At 47.6% G+C, this 17,739-nt stretch overlaps 1 protein-coding gene across 3 annotated transcripts in view; it reads right to left on the reverse strand.

Annotated features, from left to right (window-relative positions):
- Positions 1 to 17,739, reverse strand: part of tiam1b (TIAM Rac1 associated GEF 1b) — a 56,141-nt gene that overhangs the window by 3,281 nt on the left and 35,121 nt on the right. For all 3 annotated transcript variants that reach the window (XM_012837866.3, XM_031573030.2, XM_031573031.2), the window contains 11 exons: positions 16,249 to 16,461; positions 15,448 to 15,548; positions 6,029 to 6,238; positions 4,879 to 4,947; positions 3,660 to 3,785; positions 3,329 to 3,437; positions 2,238 to 2,417; positions 1,736 to 1,854; positions 1,078 to 1,186; positions 493 to 551; positions 18 to 123 (listed from right to left, as the gene is read on the reverse strand). In XM_012837866.3, the coding sequence (XP_012693320.2) occupies positions 18 to 123; positions 493 to 551; positions 1,078 to 1,186; positions 1,736 to 1,854; positions 2,238 to 2,417; positions 3,329 to 3,437; positions 3,660 to 3,785; positions 4,879 to 4,947; positions 6,029 to 6,238; positions 15,448 to 15,548; positions 16,249 to 16,461 (1,401 nt within the window). The remainder of the gene's footprint in view (positions 1 to 17; positions 124 to 492; positions 552 to 1,077; positions 1,187 to 1,735; positions 1,855 to 2,237; positions 2,418 to 3,328; positions 3,438 to 3,659; positions 3,786 to 4,878; positions 4,948 to 6,028; positions 6,239 to 15,447; positions 15,549 to 16,248; positions 16,462 to 17,739) is intronic.

Here is a 17,739-nt window from a genome sequence, read left to right on the forward strand (position 1 = left end):
GTGACGATGCACAGTACCTGAATTAGTCAGGGCACGGACTTGCAGCGCGTCTGTTGAAATCATGTGGCGGAAACGGAAGGGGTCCTTCTCCTCACTTGACATAGACACTCGATGTGACCCACCCTGGAAGAACATACACAACAGTGACTCTCTGAACCAAACAATATTTCACGAATTTAAGAGAGTAAATCCATTTAAATGTTATATGTTTGTTCGTTTTTTTTCCGTGTTTTTTTTTTTGTGGCAAACGCACAAGGTTAGGTTAGCTGTGGAGCTCTTAATGAACAGTACTGACATCATAAGCTGTCTTCATTCTGAGTCAGTGTCAAATAACAGGAAGCGGAACACTTCAGTGAGAAACACACAAAGTGTGAATAATCACATGGTGTCTGTGTGTGTGTGAGTGTTTGTATGTGTGTGTGTGTGTGTGTCTTTGTGTGTGTGTGTGTGCGTGTGATTGTGAAGACGGAGCTTTGAAAGAGAAGCACATACCATTTTCTTCTTCTGTTTGGAGCCGTCCTTGCAAACAAACACAACCGCCGTTTTGAAGACTGAAAAGAGAAACCAAGGAGAAAGAGTGAGCTAAATAAAATCACAACAGACGTACAACCCTCTCCCTCTCTCGAATACTGTTTTTGAAAAGCAGACTTCCAACTGAAGGATCATTACCATGCCGGGCAGTCAGAGATGTGTCAACAATGCTTTCCACAGAGCCGCTACTTGTGAGGACAGTTTTTGCAAGAGAGTTTCATTTTCTCTTTTTCGCTGGCAGCTCAAAAAGTCCTCAGATTTGATTTAATTCAATATTGAAACTCAAACCCATGAGGACGTTTAAAATGGGGGAATGCTGACGACTGTGTCCCGAGCTGGGCATTTTAAAACACAGCCAGCCATCACCCTCCAGCTACCTTGCTGAGGAAAGTAGGCTGCAAACTCCCAGCACAAATCCACAGCTCTGGCCTGGATTCCACTGAGGAGGACCCTTGGGGCGCTTACTCTAGAGGCGCTAAAAAGGTGCGTGTGTGTGTGTGTGTGTGTGTGTGTGTGTGTGTGTGTGTGTGCCTGTTTTTGACGTACCGAATGTGGCAAGCTGAGGCTCCTTCTTCCACTTGCCCAGAGAGGCCGGGGGGTTGATCCACGCCACACTGGTGTGGAGGAGAAGGTCCCCCATGGACAGATCAGCAACCTGAGAGTGAGCAATTCGCGGACGGGTTATTATGGGAAGAATAGGTATGGACACACACACAGACACACAAACCTGTGCACACACATGTAGATGAGCAGGTAAACACACACGCATTTGGAAATATGTACATATACACAAGTATGCATACATGCACCTCATAAACATAAACATTCATAACATAACATACACAACATAAACAACAGTCACACACAAACACATCCATGTACACTCACACATATACAGATACACACACACACACACTCTGTACACACTCTGTACACACACACACACACACACACACACACACACACACACACACAAAGGCACACAAAAACATAACAGCATATTTCCTAGATTGAGACTTATTGAGACTCGTCTAATTACAGAGCGGGAGACTTTTGCCTCGACCTCATCAAATGAGCCAGATCAGTTAATTGCATGGTGGCACTACATACTGTAGGACTCTGCAGGCTATGAGCACAAAAGGAGTGAGTCACTCTGATTCGGGGGGGGGCGGGGAGAGGCCAGAGCGGAGAAAATAAAACTTGCCTCTTTCCGGTCTCCAGTCTGTTCGGCTATGAGCTGGTCGAACACGGCCCCAAACTCCTCGTGGATCTTCTGCATCTCGTTGATGTGACTGGCCACTTTGTTCATGGCCTTCACCGCCACTGGAAGGGGAAATAGAGGGTATGGGTCACATGGGTTGCCGTAGGAGCAGAGCCGAATTGATATCAGTTTCTATCAGCAAGCTGAATATAGTTCACGCAGTATAACCAATACTTTCAAACAGCTTTTACTGGAAAAAAAGACATGATTTGAAGTTACACAGACACACACTCTACTCGCTAGTCATAAACACACACACACACAGACACACACACAGAGAGAGTGAGAGAGAAAGAGAGAGACTATAATCATTAGCCACAATAATTTACTCTGTAGCGCACACCCACACACACATAGTTTTCACTGGCCACACACAAACAAACACACACACACACACACACACAAACACACACACACACACACACACACACACACACACTCTTACCGTCGAGGTGGTAGTGCTCCTCGCTGTCGGGGTCGGTGAGTGAGTAGAGCTCGCGGAGCAGCAGCGGGTACTTGAGGACCCTCTGGATGGGCTTGATCAGGTACGACTCCAGCGTGGAGGAGTGCTGCTGCTTAGGGTTGCGCTCGTCCAGGAACGCCTTGAAGTCTGGGTCCGTTTTAGCTGCGCATACCAATAATACCATTAGTCTGGCACATTTAGCGCACAGGAAACCCCTCTGCCAAGTCTGGGGGTTTGGTTGTGATAAGCACATAAGATAACCTCATAGAATAGACATGAAATAAAATAAAAGGATCAAATTGCAAATAAAAACAAATGATCAATTATCTTATGCCTCATAAGACAGATTTGAATTTGTGTTTGTCCTGGCCAACGTCAGAACATGGCTAAGTAGTTAAAAAGTTCAAATGATATCTAGTACAGTGAAATACCATTCACTTATTACCTCCGACAAGTAATTTATGTTTTTGTTTATAATGTATTTATTTCAGCTCAGCCTCGGCTTTGAGCAATTCAACACGGACGATTTGACGCATTTGATTTTTTTTTTTTGTGACACCGCTGTCCAAACCATCCGAAGCCAGACTAATGCCAATCAGTCACGCCTCAACACATCTGACATCTGCAGCCCGGTTAAATACGGCACGCCATGTCATTGTCTTCCATGAGGAGCGTGTAAAAACAGCCCAACACCTGGGCACAACCTTGTGTCATGAACCAATTTTCACCGTCTCTGCACTTGACAGAGCTACGCAGACAGCTGATACAGTCCTCGGCACTCACAGCATGGGACTACTACATCTGGTGTCACGATAACAGTCTGCATGTCAAGCCGCGTTTGTGTCTATATCGGTGTCTTTTTCCTGCGACTAAAAGCTATAGCCAGAAAACACGTTACGCAACAGGTGCCCTTTCGCTAAACACTCACAGCAACTGGGGCACACGAGATATGTGAGGGGTCATGGTTAATGAGACTCTGCCGGAGGTCTTTCAGGGGGGCTTTAACTGGGGAGGTGGGTGGGTTGGCGTCACGCGGGGCGAGGAATGTCCATCTCTGGCGCTGATTTACGCACCTTTTACGAGGACCTTGGGGACTTTGGTGTGGCTGGCGCAGAAGGCGCTGTAGATCTTGAAGCGGTCGGCGTAGTAGAGGAAGGAGCCTCCCAGCGAGAAAAGGATTTTCTGAGAAAAGGGAGAAAAAGGAGAGGATAGGAGAAAAGAGGTGGAGGGTGGGGGTGTGGAGGGGGAGAAGAAAGAACAAGTTTAAAGGAGGAGTTCCATCTGCTAAAGGGTTGAGTAACACAGAACATCTCCAGATGTCCACCACAGTGTCCCAACGTGATGTTCTGTTGTTCTGGCGCCATTTTTCCGGTCTGTGGGTCGTGTCGCGGGATTTGCGGTTACCTTGAACTGGTCTACCCGCTCCAGCTTCTCCAGGTCTGGGACCAATCGGGTTCCGTCCTCCAGGGTCTTCAGGAACTCCACCTGGAACTCGATCATCTCGAGCAGGTTTCCGAAGAGCACGTCCAGCTGTACAATGAAAAGGCAATGAAAAGGCAGAGATGTTTTAACCAGAGCAGGAATCCAGTGACCCACACTGGGAGGATGAATTTGTCATCCAAAATGTTCCCCAAGGAGAATAGGTCTGTCTGAAAATATAGGTCTGTCTGTCTAGCTATGGATCCCTTCAAATCATCAATCATCAGTGTATTAATATATCAGCCAGGCCGAGAAATGAGTACATAGGCACATTGTTTGGAAATTCATCTCAATTACTAAAGCTAATGCCTTCACCACTACCATACACACACACATTCAGACAGACACACACACCAGACACACACACACACCAGACACACACACACACACACACACACACACACACACACACACACACACACACACACACACACACACCAAGACACAAAAACAGACACCCACAGTGCCAGTGGCCAAAGAACAATACATGGCATGACTTTAAATAGAAGCCTCCTCTTGTGTGAATAATAAACATATTGTTCAGTGTGTGTGTGTGTGTGTGTGTGTGTGTGTGTGTGTGTGTGTGTGTGTGTGTGTGTGTGTTATGGTTGGCGCTGGTGCTAGTTTGATTTGTGGTGTGGGAGCCTCTCCTCTCCTCTCCTCTCCTCTGTGCGAACATGAAAGAGCTCCATCAGAAGAGTGCATGGAAACATCTGTCTTTTATTACAGCCATGGCTCTCGAGCGACAGTGCTGGACACTCAACAGCTCTTTCCTCCCACACACACACACATGCATGCGCACACATAAACAGCCTCCCTGACACACACACATGTACACCCATATATACTTGCTCACACATACACACACAGTTGCCTGCGTGCTCACACACACACACATACACACAAACACACACACACACACACACACACACACACACACACAGTCTATTCTGCCTTGGCACCTGATGCTCTATTATGCAATGCAGTTTCACACAGAAAAGGGATGAGCGTTTAGAACAATGCTGCAATTTCATTCGTTCCGCCCTCCCTCGTTCTGTCATGTCCTCCCTCCCTCCCTCCCTCCATCCCTCCATCCCCCACCTGGACTCAAAGGCTTAGAGAGCAAGAATGATATTTGACATACCTCATCCTGTGTAAGGAAGGTCTCTTTCTGCAGCGGGGTTAAGTACCTCCCGATGAGACAATTAAGATCCTGGAGGATAAGAGCAGGGCAGAATGGTGTCACAGCACTGACAGTTTACACAGAGCAGAGGCAAACATAGAGCACACATACACACACACACAGAAAGACACACACACACACACACACACACACACACACACACAGTGCGACACGAATCCAATCGCCCCCACAGCAGTGTGGAGTCTTGGCATTAGTGCTTATTACCATGTCAGCTCCCAAGCATTTGGGCAGAGAGCAATAAGCAAACAGGTTTGAGAGGCACTTAGACATGATGAGATGGATGTTGCCTTTACATGAAATGTTTCAGCTTGGATTTCAGTAGAAGATTCAGTACTCACTTTGAAAAGAACCCAGAACCCCCCCCCCCGCACGCCCCCAAATACGGCATCAATAATAGACATGGAATATTTTAGGGAGCTGAATAGTTGTCACATGTAATCCATTTTTACCCACTGATTTGAGGAATTGAAGCCTTTGAGATGTTCAAAGAATAACTGTCACACACAAGCTAGTTTTAGTGTCATCGCTTGCCTGACAGTGGCAGGCCCTTTAATTATTGACCACAACTCTCTTGCCTCTGTGGAATCAGCTCCTTCTGGTGCCTTCTGTGTGCGCTATTGTAGTCACAGTGAGTTTGTGTGTGTGTGTGTGTGTGTGTGTGTGTGTGTGTCTGTGTGTGTGTGTGTGTGTGTGTGTGTGTGTCCCAGTTCACAGAGATTCACTGGGGGGCTTGATAAGGTCGGGCATCCCAATGACGCGCATGTGGCCTGTGCATAGACTTAACCGTCCACACACACACACACACACACACACACACACACACACACACACACACACACACACACACACACACACACACACACACACAGCCTCCACACAGCCTCCACACAGCCTCCACACAGCCTCTAATTCCATCCCACAGTCTCGCACACACTCAATCAGGCACAGACCACAAAAGCAAACAAACACACGACGAGAGAGTGGAACAGCCACAAACAGAGGACACACTGTTGGGGGACAGACACAGAAACTGGACATAGGACACACGGGGACAGGACACACAGAGACGGGCGGAGATGGGGCTACTGACTTTGACGTAGGTGCGCTCCGTCTCCACCAGCTCGCAGATGACCTTTCGGAGCTTGTCAGCATCGGAGAGTTGGCGGGCCGTGGCACTGGCGTTGGCACCGGGCGCTGGGCACAGCGCGTCCGGGCTGGGCGAGGAGGAGGAGGAGGCGGCACACTCGGACGGATTCATGTCATGGAGACTGCGGCAGAAAGCGGCGACCTGTTCCGTACTCTACGGCGAGGAAGGACGACAGAAGAGAAAAAAACAGCGAGAGATTAGACAGAAAGCAAGAAACAAGCAGGACGACCGGAGAGAAGAGAAGAGAAGAGAAGTCGAGGGAGAGGCAGAGGGGAGCCGTCAGCGAGAGTTCGTCATCACTCTTTCGTGCCAGCGGATGAGAGGAGAAAAAAAAGAGAGGAACAGAGACAAGAGGAGAAGAGTGAGATTAATTAGGACAGCGGCATCTGCTCGGAAGAGTCAGCTCTCCCCCTTTAGCGCGAAACCGGAGGTGACTTACTGCACCACACACCCCGGCGCTGGCTCTCCTCTCCTCTCCTCTCCTCTCCCTTCCTCTGCTTCTGGTTCGGCTTGATGGGGATTAATAAGCCGAGCTGCTAATGTCAGAGCCCCTCCGGCATCAGGACAGGGAGCGCTCGGAGGGAGATCTCAGCCAAAGCCATTTGCACCCACTTCTGCTATTCTGAGCTTCTGACAAATCACTCACTTCTCTCTTCACTCTTTCTTTCACTCTCTTTCGCACATTCCCACTTTCTCGTTCTCTCTCTCTCTCTCTCTCTCTCTCCCTCTCTTCCTTCCACCTGCCGGGTGTTTTACCCAACTGTGACAGCTGGGAGGTGTACTGATCTGTTCGTCCTTCTCTTCGCCCAGTTTCACATCAAAACATGAGGACTTGTCCATGGGAAAGTGTTGCCTTGGAAACAGCAGAAGCAATGGACAGATCTGTGGTTGTTTCCAAAGCATCAGCTGTCAGAACAGTGTACGGTCTGACCATTGGGTGTGTGTGTGTGTATGGAGGGGGGGCTGCTTTGAAACCACCTTCTCCTGGTCCTGGTTGAATCAGGAGGGCTCATCATGTTGTGATGGTTCATCTGGAAACCTCTCTGAAAGACGCTTTCAAGTACTTGGGAAGCTCAGATTACGCCCCCTACAGTTGGCAGCAGTCAGGTGCCTCAGCAGCCAGACTTGCTATTTTCATCTCCCCCAAGACAAAAAAATAGTGGTTTAAGAGGTATCCCGTATCTCAGTACACCAAGAGGACAAACAAACCGTTCAAAAAATGTGAACACAATTAAAAGGGTTGAACGAACATGCTAGTTGTGTTGTTTTTAAATCTAAGGCTGTGGTTGTATAGTAAACCAAAATCATGTCGATTCCAAACCACTTGACCGACTGCACTTAAACTAAGCTATGTAATTATGGGACGGCGGATGTTATTGACGTGGGTCTTTAAATGTTGCTGACACAAGCAATTGTTGGACAGCATTATGTCCTTTCTCTCCAAAAGGATGGTTCAGTGTACCCTTTGCTCAAGGAGATAAGAAATAGAGGTATTAAGGCACCTTAGCTTAGCATTTAGAGAATTCAACCAGCTCTTGCCATGGCTGCCACTTAGATACTTCCAGGTAATTTCACTCAGTTAGGAACCTTCCAAAACAAAAAAAGACCATCTGACCGCAGCCTAAGACTCACTGATTTATAAACCTAATTAAGATGCCTAAACTGTTCCGCTAACTATGTGACACACACAACGTGTGAACAATACCACTGCACTCATTAGATTTAGCTGTCTTCAAGAACATGACAAAAAGTTACTCCCCTTCCCACAGCAACCTCATAATCAGAGCGAGAAACAGCCCTCTCTCACTCTCTCTCTCTTGCATAAACGCTAAAGCCTTGAGCAAAGTCAGAGACAAAGTCTGAAGAAAGAGAGAGAGAGAGAGAGAGAGGGGGAGAGGGAAATGGGATGGATCACATAAAGAGAGACTCAGATCAAGGTAACAGTAGCCATCCTACACAAACAGCCTATAAATAGATCACAGCACTAGCCTGCCTGCCTGTCTGTTTTTCTTTCTTAGCCGAGGAGTCAGATTGAAATGCCCAATTTCACTGAGCAAAAACACAGACAGCAGCTGCAGTGGGAATAAATGAAGACGAAAGAAAGGAAAGCGCCTGAATGGCCAGACCACTTCATCACATTAAAAGTGAATAAGTCTTTTGCCCACGTCTCTTTTAAAACGGAGTAGTGAACAATACATGGTGGGGCACTTTCCCTTTCTCATTCATCTCTGGTTCAAAGGACGTGTTGTTCGTTCGAGGCTGATTTCAGGGTGCGTTTCCTTGTTTTTTATCCTGAAGAATGTGCTTGAAGAGTTTTAGAGGAACTGAAAATAATAACTTTTTGTTGATTAATCAGTATTAGACAAAAGAAGCTGACAGTCAGCACTGTAGACAGCAATTTATCTGAAATGTTTCTAGCAAGGCCACTGAATGGTTTTAAATGATTGATGCTCTCTGTGATCATCAGCATAACGAAGTGACAAAAATACAGCACACATTTTGGAAGACAGTGATAAGACTGATGTCTTGGAAAACAGCGAGGGACACTGATTTCCACCAGTTACACAATCAACAGCCCAAGGGCTAAAGAATGAATATAGATTCGGAGTCCATGGGAAGAGTGTGGTGCACAACATGCACACACACACACACAAACACACACACACAGACACACAAACACACACAGACACGCACGCACGCACGCACGCACACACACGCACACACCCAAACAAACAAATATAAACACACACACACACTTGTACATGCATCTACATACACAGATACATATGCATCTGCGTGCACACACCCACACAAACACACAACGCAAACATTTCATCACAGTACCTATCACACCTCACACATTTCGCATTCCTGGCACATACCTTTGTTTGCAATAGACTATAAATATTTGCTGAGATATTGATCTGAATTGACCTGATGACACAACAATCACATGACTGACGGACAGGGTTTGCTGACCACCACGCTGCTGCTAGTGTGCCCTACAGTAGCCTAGCATCACCAACACACACTCCCGGAACAGAGCAACTTCACACCACTGTCAGAGAAAAAGACGCAAAGCAAAGCTCCATGACAGCTTAATGAGTTTAAAGTCTCAACAGTTCAGAAAATTCAGAGAGAGAGAAAGGGAGGGATAGTGAGAAACAGAGAGAGAGAGAGAGAGAGAGAGAAAGAGAGAAAGAAAGAAAGAAAGAAAGAGAGAGGCTCACCAAGTGCAGCATGTCATAGATGGACTCAGAGGAGCGCTTGCTGTGCCTGCTTCTCTTCAGGACGGACATGGCTGACTGACTACAGGTACGGCGGACGGAAGAAGAGTAAAGAGCGTGCGTGTGTGTGTGTGTGTGTGTGTGTGTGTGTGTGTGTGTCTGTGAGAGAGAGAAAGAGAGAGAGAGAGAGAGAGAGAAAGATAAAAGAGGAAGACAGAGGAGGACAGGAGTCAACAGATAAAGTGGAAGAGCCAGCAGAGACCGATGTGGATGCGAATCGAGAGAGAAAAAAAAGAAAGAAACACTGCCGTCTGCATTGAGCGCCGTCTCCACTTTGTCACGCAGGAAGGAAGGAAAGCAAAAGGCAATACGAAAAAGGCAAATCAAGCAGCCAACAGTCGTGACAAGGTATGGCAGCCAGCAGAAGTGGCTAAGCCTCTGTTTCTCTCTCTCTCTCTCTCTCTCTTCGCCCACAACCACTTCCAACCCATCCAACTCCGTCTTCAGATGGGTTGAGAGACGCTATCGCTCTCTGCCTCACTCCCTCGCTCCATCTCTCCTTCCCTCCCCTCTCTCCCTCTCTCCCTCCCTCACTGGCTGAGGGGTGGCTAGGTGCTGATGAGGGAGCGTGGGGGTGGCACAGTCCAGCAGCGACTATAAACAAGGCATGAGAGAGAGAGAACGAGAGAGAGAGAGAGGGAGAGATGGGGGAGATGGGGGAAAAACAGAGAGAGAGAGAGAGAGAGAGAGTGACAGACAGGGACCACAAACACACAAAGTGAAAAAAGGGATGAAGGGATGAAGAGAGGAAGAGAGCGAGAGCAGAGAGAAACAGGGAGGAGAGGAAAGCATCCAGCAAGAGAGTGAGAGGCAGAGGGAGAGGGAGAGAGAAAAGGAGAGGGGGGTGGAGACTGTCTCTCCTCTCCTCTCCTTTTCTTTCCTCTTCCCTCCACACACAAGGTTGCTGCTGCTGCTGTGTGCGACTGGCCCTCTGCAGCGGAATATCAATGCAGCCTTTGGAGGAGAGGAGGAGAGGAGGGGAGGGAGGAGGAGAGAGAGAGAGAGGCTGCAGTAGTGGTGGGGGGGGAGATGGAGTAAAGTGGTAAGGGGGGGTCTGCACAGCACTGCAAAGCCGTGCCGAGAAAACGCAAGAACTCCAAAACCGAGAGCTTGAACACGAGACTAGCGCAAACAACACCGGCCATCGCATCACTTCCTGCTTCTTAGCTTGCCCCACTCTTCAACCCCCCCCCCCCCCCCCCCCCCCCCCCCCCTTCCCGGCCCACACCCCTTCTCTCCCTCCTGGGGCGTTAGAAATGTGATCACAAGCTTTTGAGTGAGCAGACTGCTCAGGCTGAAAACTCTCGCCGTGCCTCTGCTCAGTGCCCTTACAGACACGGCCCCATCTGGAGGCGTAAGAGGTTCAAACAGGCGTCTGCTGGACAGGAGCCCCCCCCCCCCCCCCCCCCTCTACGACAAACGACTGCAAAGCCGATCCATAAGCCGTGAGCTGACATGCGAGGAATGCTTGAACCGTCCTCCAGACTGCTTGGGTTCTGTCCAGCCCTAAGGCTTCCATGGTGTGGATTCATGGCAACTAAGAGCCCCTTGACAGTAAGGTGGTAACCAAGTGAGGTCATGGTTCAGTCATTTCCCCATTCATTCAAAATACAGACGTACAAGAACTAAAGTACTACAAGAACTAAATTGAGCTGTTAAAGCAAGATTAAATCCTGCTGACAGGTGCTTTCCTGTGTTCCCACAAGTTCTGTTCTAAATCTAATATTCTCTTTCTTGCAGCATAAGTAATAAATCTTCTCAAAGACAGCCACAGGATTGCTTTAGATCTCAAATCTAGATTCAACACAAAGCGGTGTTTTAAAATGTACACGGATAGGTTGAGGAGACACACACACACACACACACACACGCAAGCACACACATACACACTCGTGTCTCGGCACAGTATGTCAAAACAAATTAAACGCTCTCCATCAGAGACCAGTTTTAACATGCAGCATTTTTACTGGCATGATGGCATTCAGGGATTACAGCCCTCCTCAAAAAACCATGACCGCACACACACACACACACACACACACACACACACACACACACACACACACACACACACACACACACACACACACACCCAATGAGGGCTGACAGGACAGCTTTGAAGGCATAACAAGCTCTTCACCAACTTCCCACTCACCAGCATGTTCATTAGTGCATTGGTCTGGTCTGTTATGAGCATTGCTCTCCGCTTCTACAGTCCACATAGTCCGTCCACCTGACTCCGGCGCTGACCCGGCCCTGTTGACTGTCACTCCAGTCGGCTGCTTTTTAGGAAAGCTACACCTCTTTGACTAAACTCCTGTCAGTGGTATAGGCACACACCGAGGGGAAAAAAAGAGGAAATCTCTGGCAGCTCTAATCTCACTGCAGTCTAATCTCACTAAAGTCACTGCGTCGGCCTTTGGGGTTGAGCGAGGGCCTTTCTACGAATGCCAGCGAGACAGATCTGTGGCGGGTCAGACCTAAATCCCATTAGCTGCTGGATGGCGCGATGTGTTGTGTCAGAAGGGGAGAAGACTAAATGTGTGTTTGTGCGCTGCGTCTTTCTAAACACGCTCCTAGCCGAAGGCTAGCTGTCGAGTTTCTAAGTCCGTGTAAAATGATCTCTCTCCGAAAGCCTGTCGCAGAGGCAAAACGACCAATTTCTGAAATAAACATGTCACAGACACTTCGGTTCCTTAAAATGGAGCAGTGCACAGCTGAGGGTGAATTTTTTATTTTATTTTTTTTTTTTTCTGTGAAGAATCAGAATCCGGTCTTATCTCCCCTCCACCTTGCCACAGTAGCTGCGCTTTTCTTTAATGTGTGGATGGTGCCACCGGCCCGGGGCAAGCCGCCCACCCCAGGGCTGATTGGGCATTCTGCACGAGACTCTGGCTGCTATCCACATCTCTGACACAGCCTCCCTCTCCTCTCCTCTCCTCTCCTCTCCTCTCCTCTCCTATTCTCTCCTCTCCTCTTCTCTTCTGTTCTCTTGTGTTCTGTTCTGTTCTGTTCTCTTCTCTTCTCTTCTCTTCTCTTCTCTTCTCTTCTCTCCTCTTCTCTTCTGTTCTCTTCTCTTCTCTCCTCTTCTCTCCTCTCTACCCTCCTCCCTACCCTCCTCCCTTCCCTCCGACTACATGATTAGAGGGAAGGAAGAGACAGCAGGTCTGCGGATGAGAGTGGGAACGTGTTTGCCAATAATCAATCCTGTCCTACCCTAGGAGCTTGGGGCGCCCCATCTGTCCGATGACGGGCCCCAGCTCAGGCCCCAGACCTGGGTTGACGGACTGCCAGTGGTTGGGAGAAGCGGCCCTTGCCAGCTGTAATCTTGTTTAGCACATTGGTCCTCCCAGGGCCTTGTCATAGAGGGAGACGAGAGATCCGTCAACTCCCCATTATCTGCAGACCCTGATCCGCCATTTTAACCAGCTCACACATGTGGTTCTCAATTACAGCTTCACACGCTAATGTTATAGAGTCTGTGAGCATTTGATTTGAATGTTTAAATGGGGTTGTTTGTGGTTGTTTCTGAAACACTTTGCTTTCTCTCTGATGTGCTCAAATCTGTTGAACCTCACATCTCCAGTCTCAACTCAACACAATGCATTTTACTCAGATGAATGAACACAATGGCCCTCATTCTCGAACATTTTCTGAAGTTTCTTCTGAAATGTTTCTTACGGGCTTCGGAAAAACAACGTAAGCAAAAGACATCCGCCAAATTCATGTACGCTTGAAAATGGGGTCCTACGCAGCAGAAGTTTTCTGGGCTGTGCTCCCCCGGAAAAGTTTTCTTAAATTGAAAGCGCATTCTCGTGCTCCTGAATTTGCATACATACACGCCCTGCTAGCTCCTTATAAGGGCACGAAACCGTAGTGACGTGTGCAGTCGGAATCGACCGAATCTACACGAAAGCAACTCGTAAACGAGTCATGTCAAAGCGGAAAGTCATGTCTATGACTTGAACGGTGCAGAGATGGACTGTTGCAGGATGTAGATGTGTCCATTCTATTCCACTATAGCTATATCAACGTGATTGAGTTTAGTGCTTATTTATTTATTCACTTACATTTGCAGTGTTCGTGTACATTACATTTAGTCATTTAGCAGACACTTTTGTTCAAAGCGACGTACAAGGGATAGAACAGTCAAGCTACGAGCAATAGAGACCTAGTGTAACAATAAATACTACTTTACATAAGAAATAGAAAAACGAAATAGGAAATAAAAACGAAGTGCAGTAATGTAACTGCTATAAGTGCAAGTTAAGCACTAGTCGAAGTGCCATTTAGGAAGGGAGGTGCTCTCTGAAGAGTTGGGTCTTCAAAAGCTTCTTAAAGGTAGAGAGGGACGCGCCTGCTCTGGTAGTGCTAGGCAGTTCGTTCCACCAACGTGGAACTACTTGAAAATTCTGGATTGCCGTACTTGCACAGACGGCAGTGCCAAAAACTAGACGAGCGCAGCATTCCGGTGTAGTCCTTTTATTTATTTTATGACATCACGGTGCCTCGTAGAATCATGACTATAGGCCTACATGTGAAACGTAATTGTTAATGATACTTTAATCCGAGGATCTGTAGAGTTGATGTGAACGCAATCACCAACGATTTCTCACAAATTCTAGCCTGACGATGTCATACTCATAATTCTAGTCAGAATATGAGTCTGAGACCGCTCCGTTGGGCTGTGATTATGGGGCGTGTTTCAACCGAACTAGGAAAAAAAAGGCCTCTTCGCTCAATTGGATAGGCCTACAACCAATCAGAGCAACGTAGTATGACCATAACGTAGACCATGGGGCCAGCTGATACATTAAACTTTTACAGGATCCCGTAGGAAGGACGGCAAAAACATCTTTTCGATCGACAAATGCCTTGATCGCGTTTCTCTGTTCCTCTTTAAAAATGAATGTGCTGTCAATGTCTTCTAAAACAGACTCGAATTTCCACATTTCAGCTCTCCAACGGCAGCCATGTTTGTTGAAAACGAATTCACCCCAAAAGCTCTTTGGTGACGTGGTTGATTACGTTAGGGTTGATCATCTGTCCATCATCGTATAAAGCCCGCCCTGACAATTTGATTGGTCTATATCTCCTCACAGATTTTTGTGAGGAGATAATTTCTCCCCAACGGAGCGACACCAGACCGAACTTCCCGACCAAATAATTTGTGGGCGTGGCTAAGTTCGTCTGGCATCCAGGCTACACAAATTCATTAACACGGAGAGTTTTCTTAAATGCGATTCCTCAAAAAACCACAAGAGGGCGCACGGGGCCATCTTGTGGTTTTTTAAGGAATAGCATTTGAGAAAACTCTGGCCGAGTTACGACTGCTAATTCGAGTTCGGAAAGTCTTCTGAAGTTCAGAGCAAATCCCAGATGAGAAAACATTCATGAATGCCAAATGTTGTCCTAAATCCAATTCAGAAGAAATTCCTCTTAAATTAATCTCTTAACTGCGTTCGAGAATGAGGCCCAATATCCAGATTCTTCTCGATGTAGCTGCTATAATTATTTCATCACAGCGGTCTCCGGCTGGTCCAAAATATTCCTTTAGTGTCCGTTGGGGTCAGAACAGACATCACGTCTAGCAGACAATCTTAATTACCACATATTATCAACCAATTAGTAGACAGGCCTAATCAAAGTGGCAAGCAATTCTTTTAGCTGATTGCTTCAAACTCTGTAATTATCCTGTTCTCTCTCCCCCCCCTCAGTTTTGATATGAAGTGCTCAGACAGATGCAACGTGTGCCGCAGTCTCTGACTCCTGCCAATGCAGAGCCTGCTGAGAGATGCGACTCAGCGCAAGATGAGACCGAGCGAGCGAGACGCACAAGGCTCACTGTGCTCCGAGACACTCGGAAATCGAGATTGTCAACACGAGGCGTTCCACTCCGCTCTGCCAATATGCCAACGCGCGCTTGGCAGATGGCATGATTACTGGAGGGCAGAGCAGAGGGGTTGAAGGAGGAGGGGAAGATGGTGGCACCCTAGACCCTGTGAAAAACACCCGCAACTGGAGCTGTTCCAAGCTTGGGATTCAGATGAGGTGACGTGCTCGGAAATTCCTTACCTTTCCAAAGTCGTCGGATTCGCTGAAGATCTCGGAGTCGTCATCCAGGCTGTCTCCGGAGGTCTCTAGAATAAGGCCGACTCCATCGTCGAGGATTTCCTCTGCGAGAGGCAAACAAATAGGAGTGAGTGAAAAAATATCGAGCCGTGATCTCTTAAAACCCTCTTCAAACAGCACATAAGACCCCATAAACCACTGCTGTCATCCCAACTCTACCACAGTGCGTCAGGCTGTTTTCAGCACATGAAACAATAAACCCAAACTATGTAAAAGAGGGTCAATTTACTGATGTAGGAGTAATTTAAATATTTTGGCAGGCACATTCAACTCAAATCAGCAGAGATGGTGGGTGGACAATGAACCCTCTCTCAAACCTATCATTTAGAATATAGTTAAACTCTCCTCAACTAAAGACCCTGGGCCTGATGGAGAACTGGATAGAGTTGTCAGTGGGGAGAGGTTTCACTCAGATGTATATCAATCTTCCAACCACAAAATGAATGGTTATTATGATAATCAACCAATTTACATCTGACTGGGTGGGTCAAATTTAGGGATTTAGATGTTATTCAAACATTGCAGTGGAAGAAAAGATCCCAGTCGGACCCAATGCGATGACAGAGGCAGCTTAGAGGGCAATTTGACAAACCTCAGAAATGGTCTTCAGACATGAGCTCCAAGCAATGTATTCTACTCGTACTACCTAACTGCCTTAAAGTGGTATACCAAAGCATTTTCTTAAAACAAGGTCTCTAGGCCACCACTAGACCAGCTCTCTTTCGCCCATGGCGTCAGACTCACCCTGGCTCTGCGAGAAGATGTCGGTGTAGAGTTCCTCGGCGGCGTCAGAGCGCCGTGGCGGCAGGTAGCAGAGCTGTCGGCGCTCCACGGGGGGCAGGGCGCTGACAGTCAGCGCCAGCGAGGCCTGCGAGAAGGCCACCTTCATGTCGGCGAAGGTCAGGCTGCTGGAGGGCTTCCCGTTCAGCTGCAGGATCTCATCTCCCGCATTCAAACCTGCAGCGGGGAGCGAGGGAAGATACATAAGGACCCACACAAGGTCATATACCCAGCATAGAGGAAGCATAACAAGCATTACTTAAAAGAAACACCCAAATACAGTTCATTCAAGTAGGGCTGTCTCAAAAGACCAAACTAAATCCTGACAGGAATGTGGATCATTATGAGCCTATGAGTAGTCTTTCACCACCGCTTTGGAGGGCAAACAGCCCTTTCAAATTTCTAGAAGAAAAACCTCTGAGGTTTCTTTCCAAGGTCTAAATACACTAATAATGGATACTGTACACTTAGCGAGCTGTCACAACATGCTAGCACAGCCTCGATAAGGTACTGAGGAGATTAAATGAAGCACTACGGACCATAAAGCAGTCCTATAATATATAATACAATATGGGAATCGATATAACACTGCTATGAAGTATAAGCAGAATACTAACCCCTAATATGTTACACTAACCTTTTCAATAGCTAGTGAGACTATACTAGTTATATCAGTAGTAAGATGTCAGAATGTCACATTGTTATGTGTACATTTAAAAGGCAAATTATGTCATTTTTAAGGTGAAAGTAAAGTTAAACGGCTCAGAGACGGAGCACTAAGTGAAAAAGGTCCTTGACTGGAAATGGAATAGCAGCAGATTAATTTTTCTCTTTTTATTCTCCCCCCTCCACCCCTCTCTCTCTCTTTCTTATTAATCTTTCATCAAACCCACTGTTCCTCCCTCGCTTTGGGGCGATCGTCAAATCTTTCTCATCATTCAGAATCGCAGAGGCCTGCGCATCAATTCTAACCCAATTAGAGCGCCGTCAGACACCAAAGCAAAACATCACCAGGAACGTGACCTTGCGCTGAACCGAATGCCACACACACACACACACACACACACACACACACACACACACACACACACACACACACACACACACACACACACACACTCCACTGCTGCAGCCCACCTTCTGCCTCACTGCCGCTCACATCAAAGCAGAAAGCATGCAGGCAACGCTCACAGGCCTCGGGCATCCCTGCGAAATGTCAAGCATGGCGAGGGTGGCATCGCGTGGCCTCGCGCTTGGCAGTAAATCACATCGGCCAGCGCCAGCGCGCGTTAAATTTGAGGATTTTGGCAGCTGGGCCGACCTCCCGTGGCGGGCCAACCCAATGTGCGGGTTGACCACGTGGAAGAGCACGCCTGGCAACATGGGCATGAACAAGCGGGCGCTGCGGGCGGCAGGGCTGAAGAACAGCATCAGTGGCTCTAAGGAACGCGTAGC

This window comes from Clupea harengus, chromosome 9 (genome assembly GCF_900700415.2).
Source record: "Clupea harengus chromosome 9, Ch_v2.0.2, whole genome shotgun sequence".
NCBI lineage: Eukaryota > Metazoa > Chordata > Actinopteri > Clupeiformes > Clupeidae > Clupea > Clupea harengus.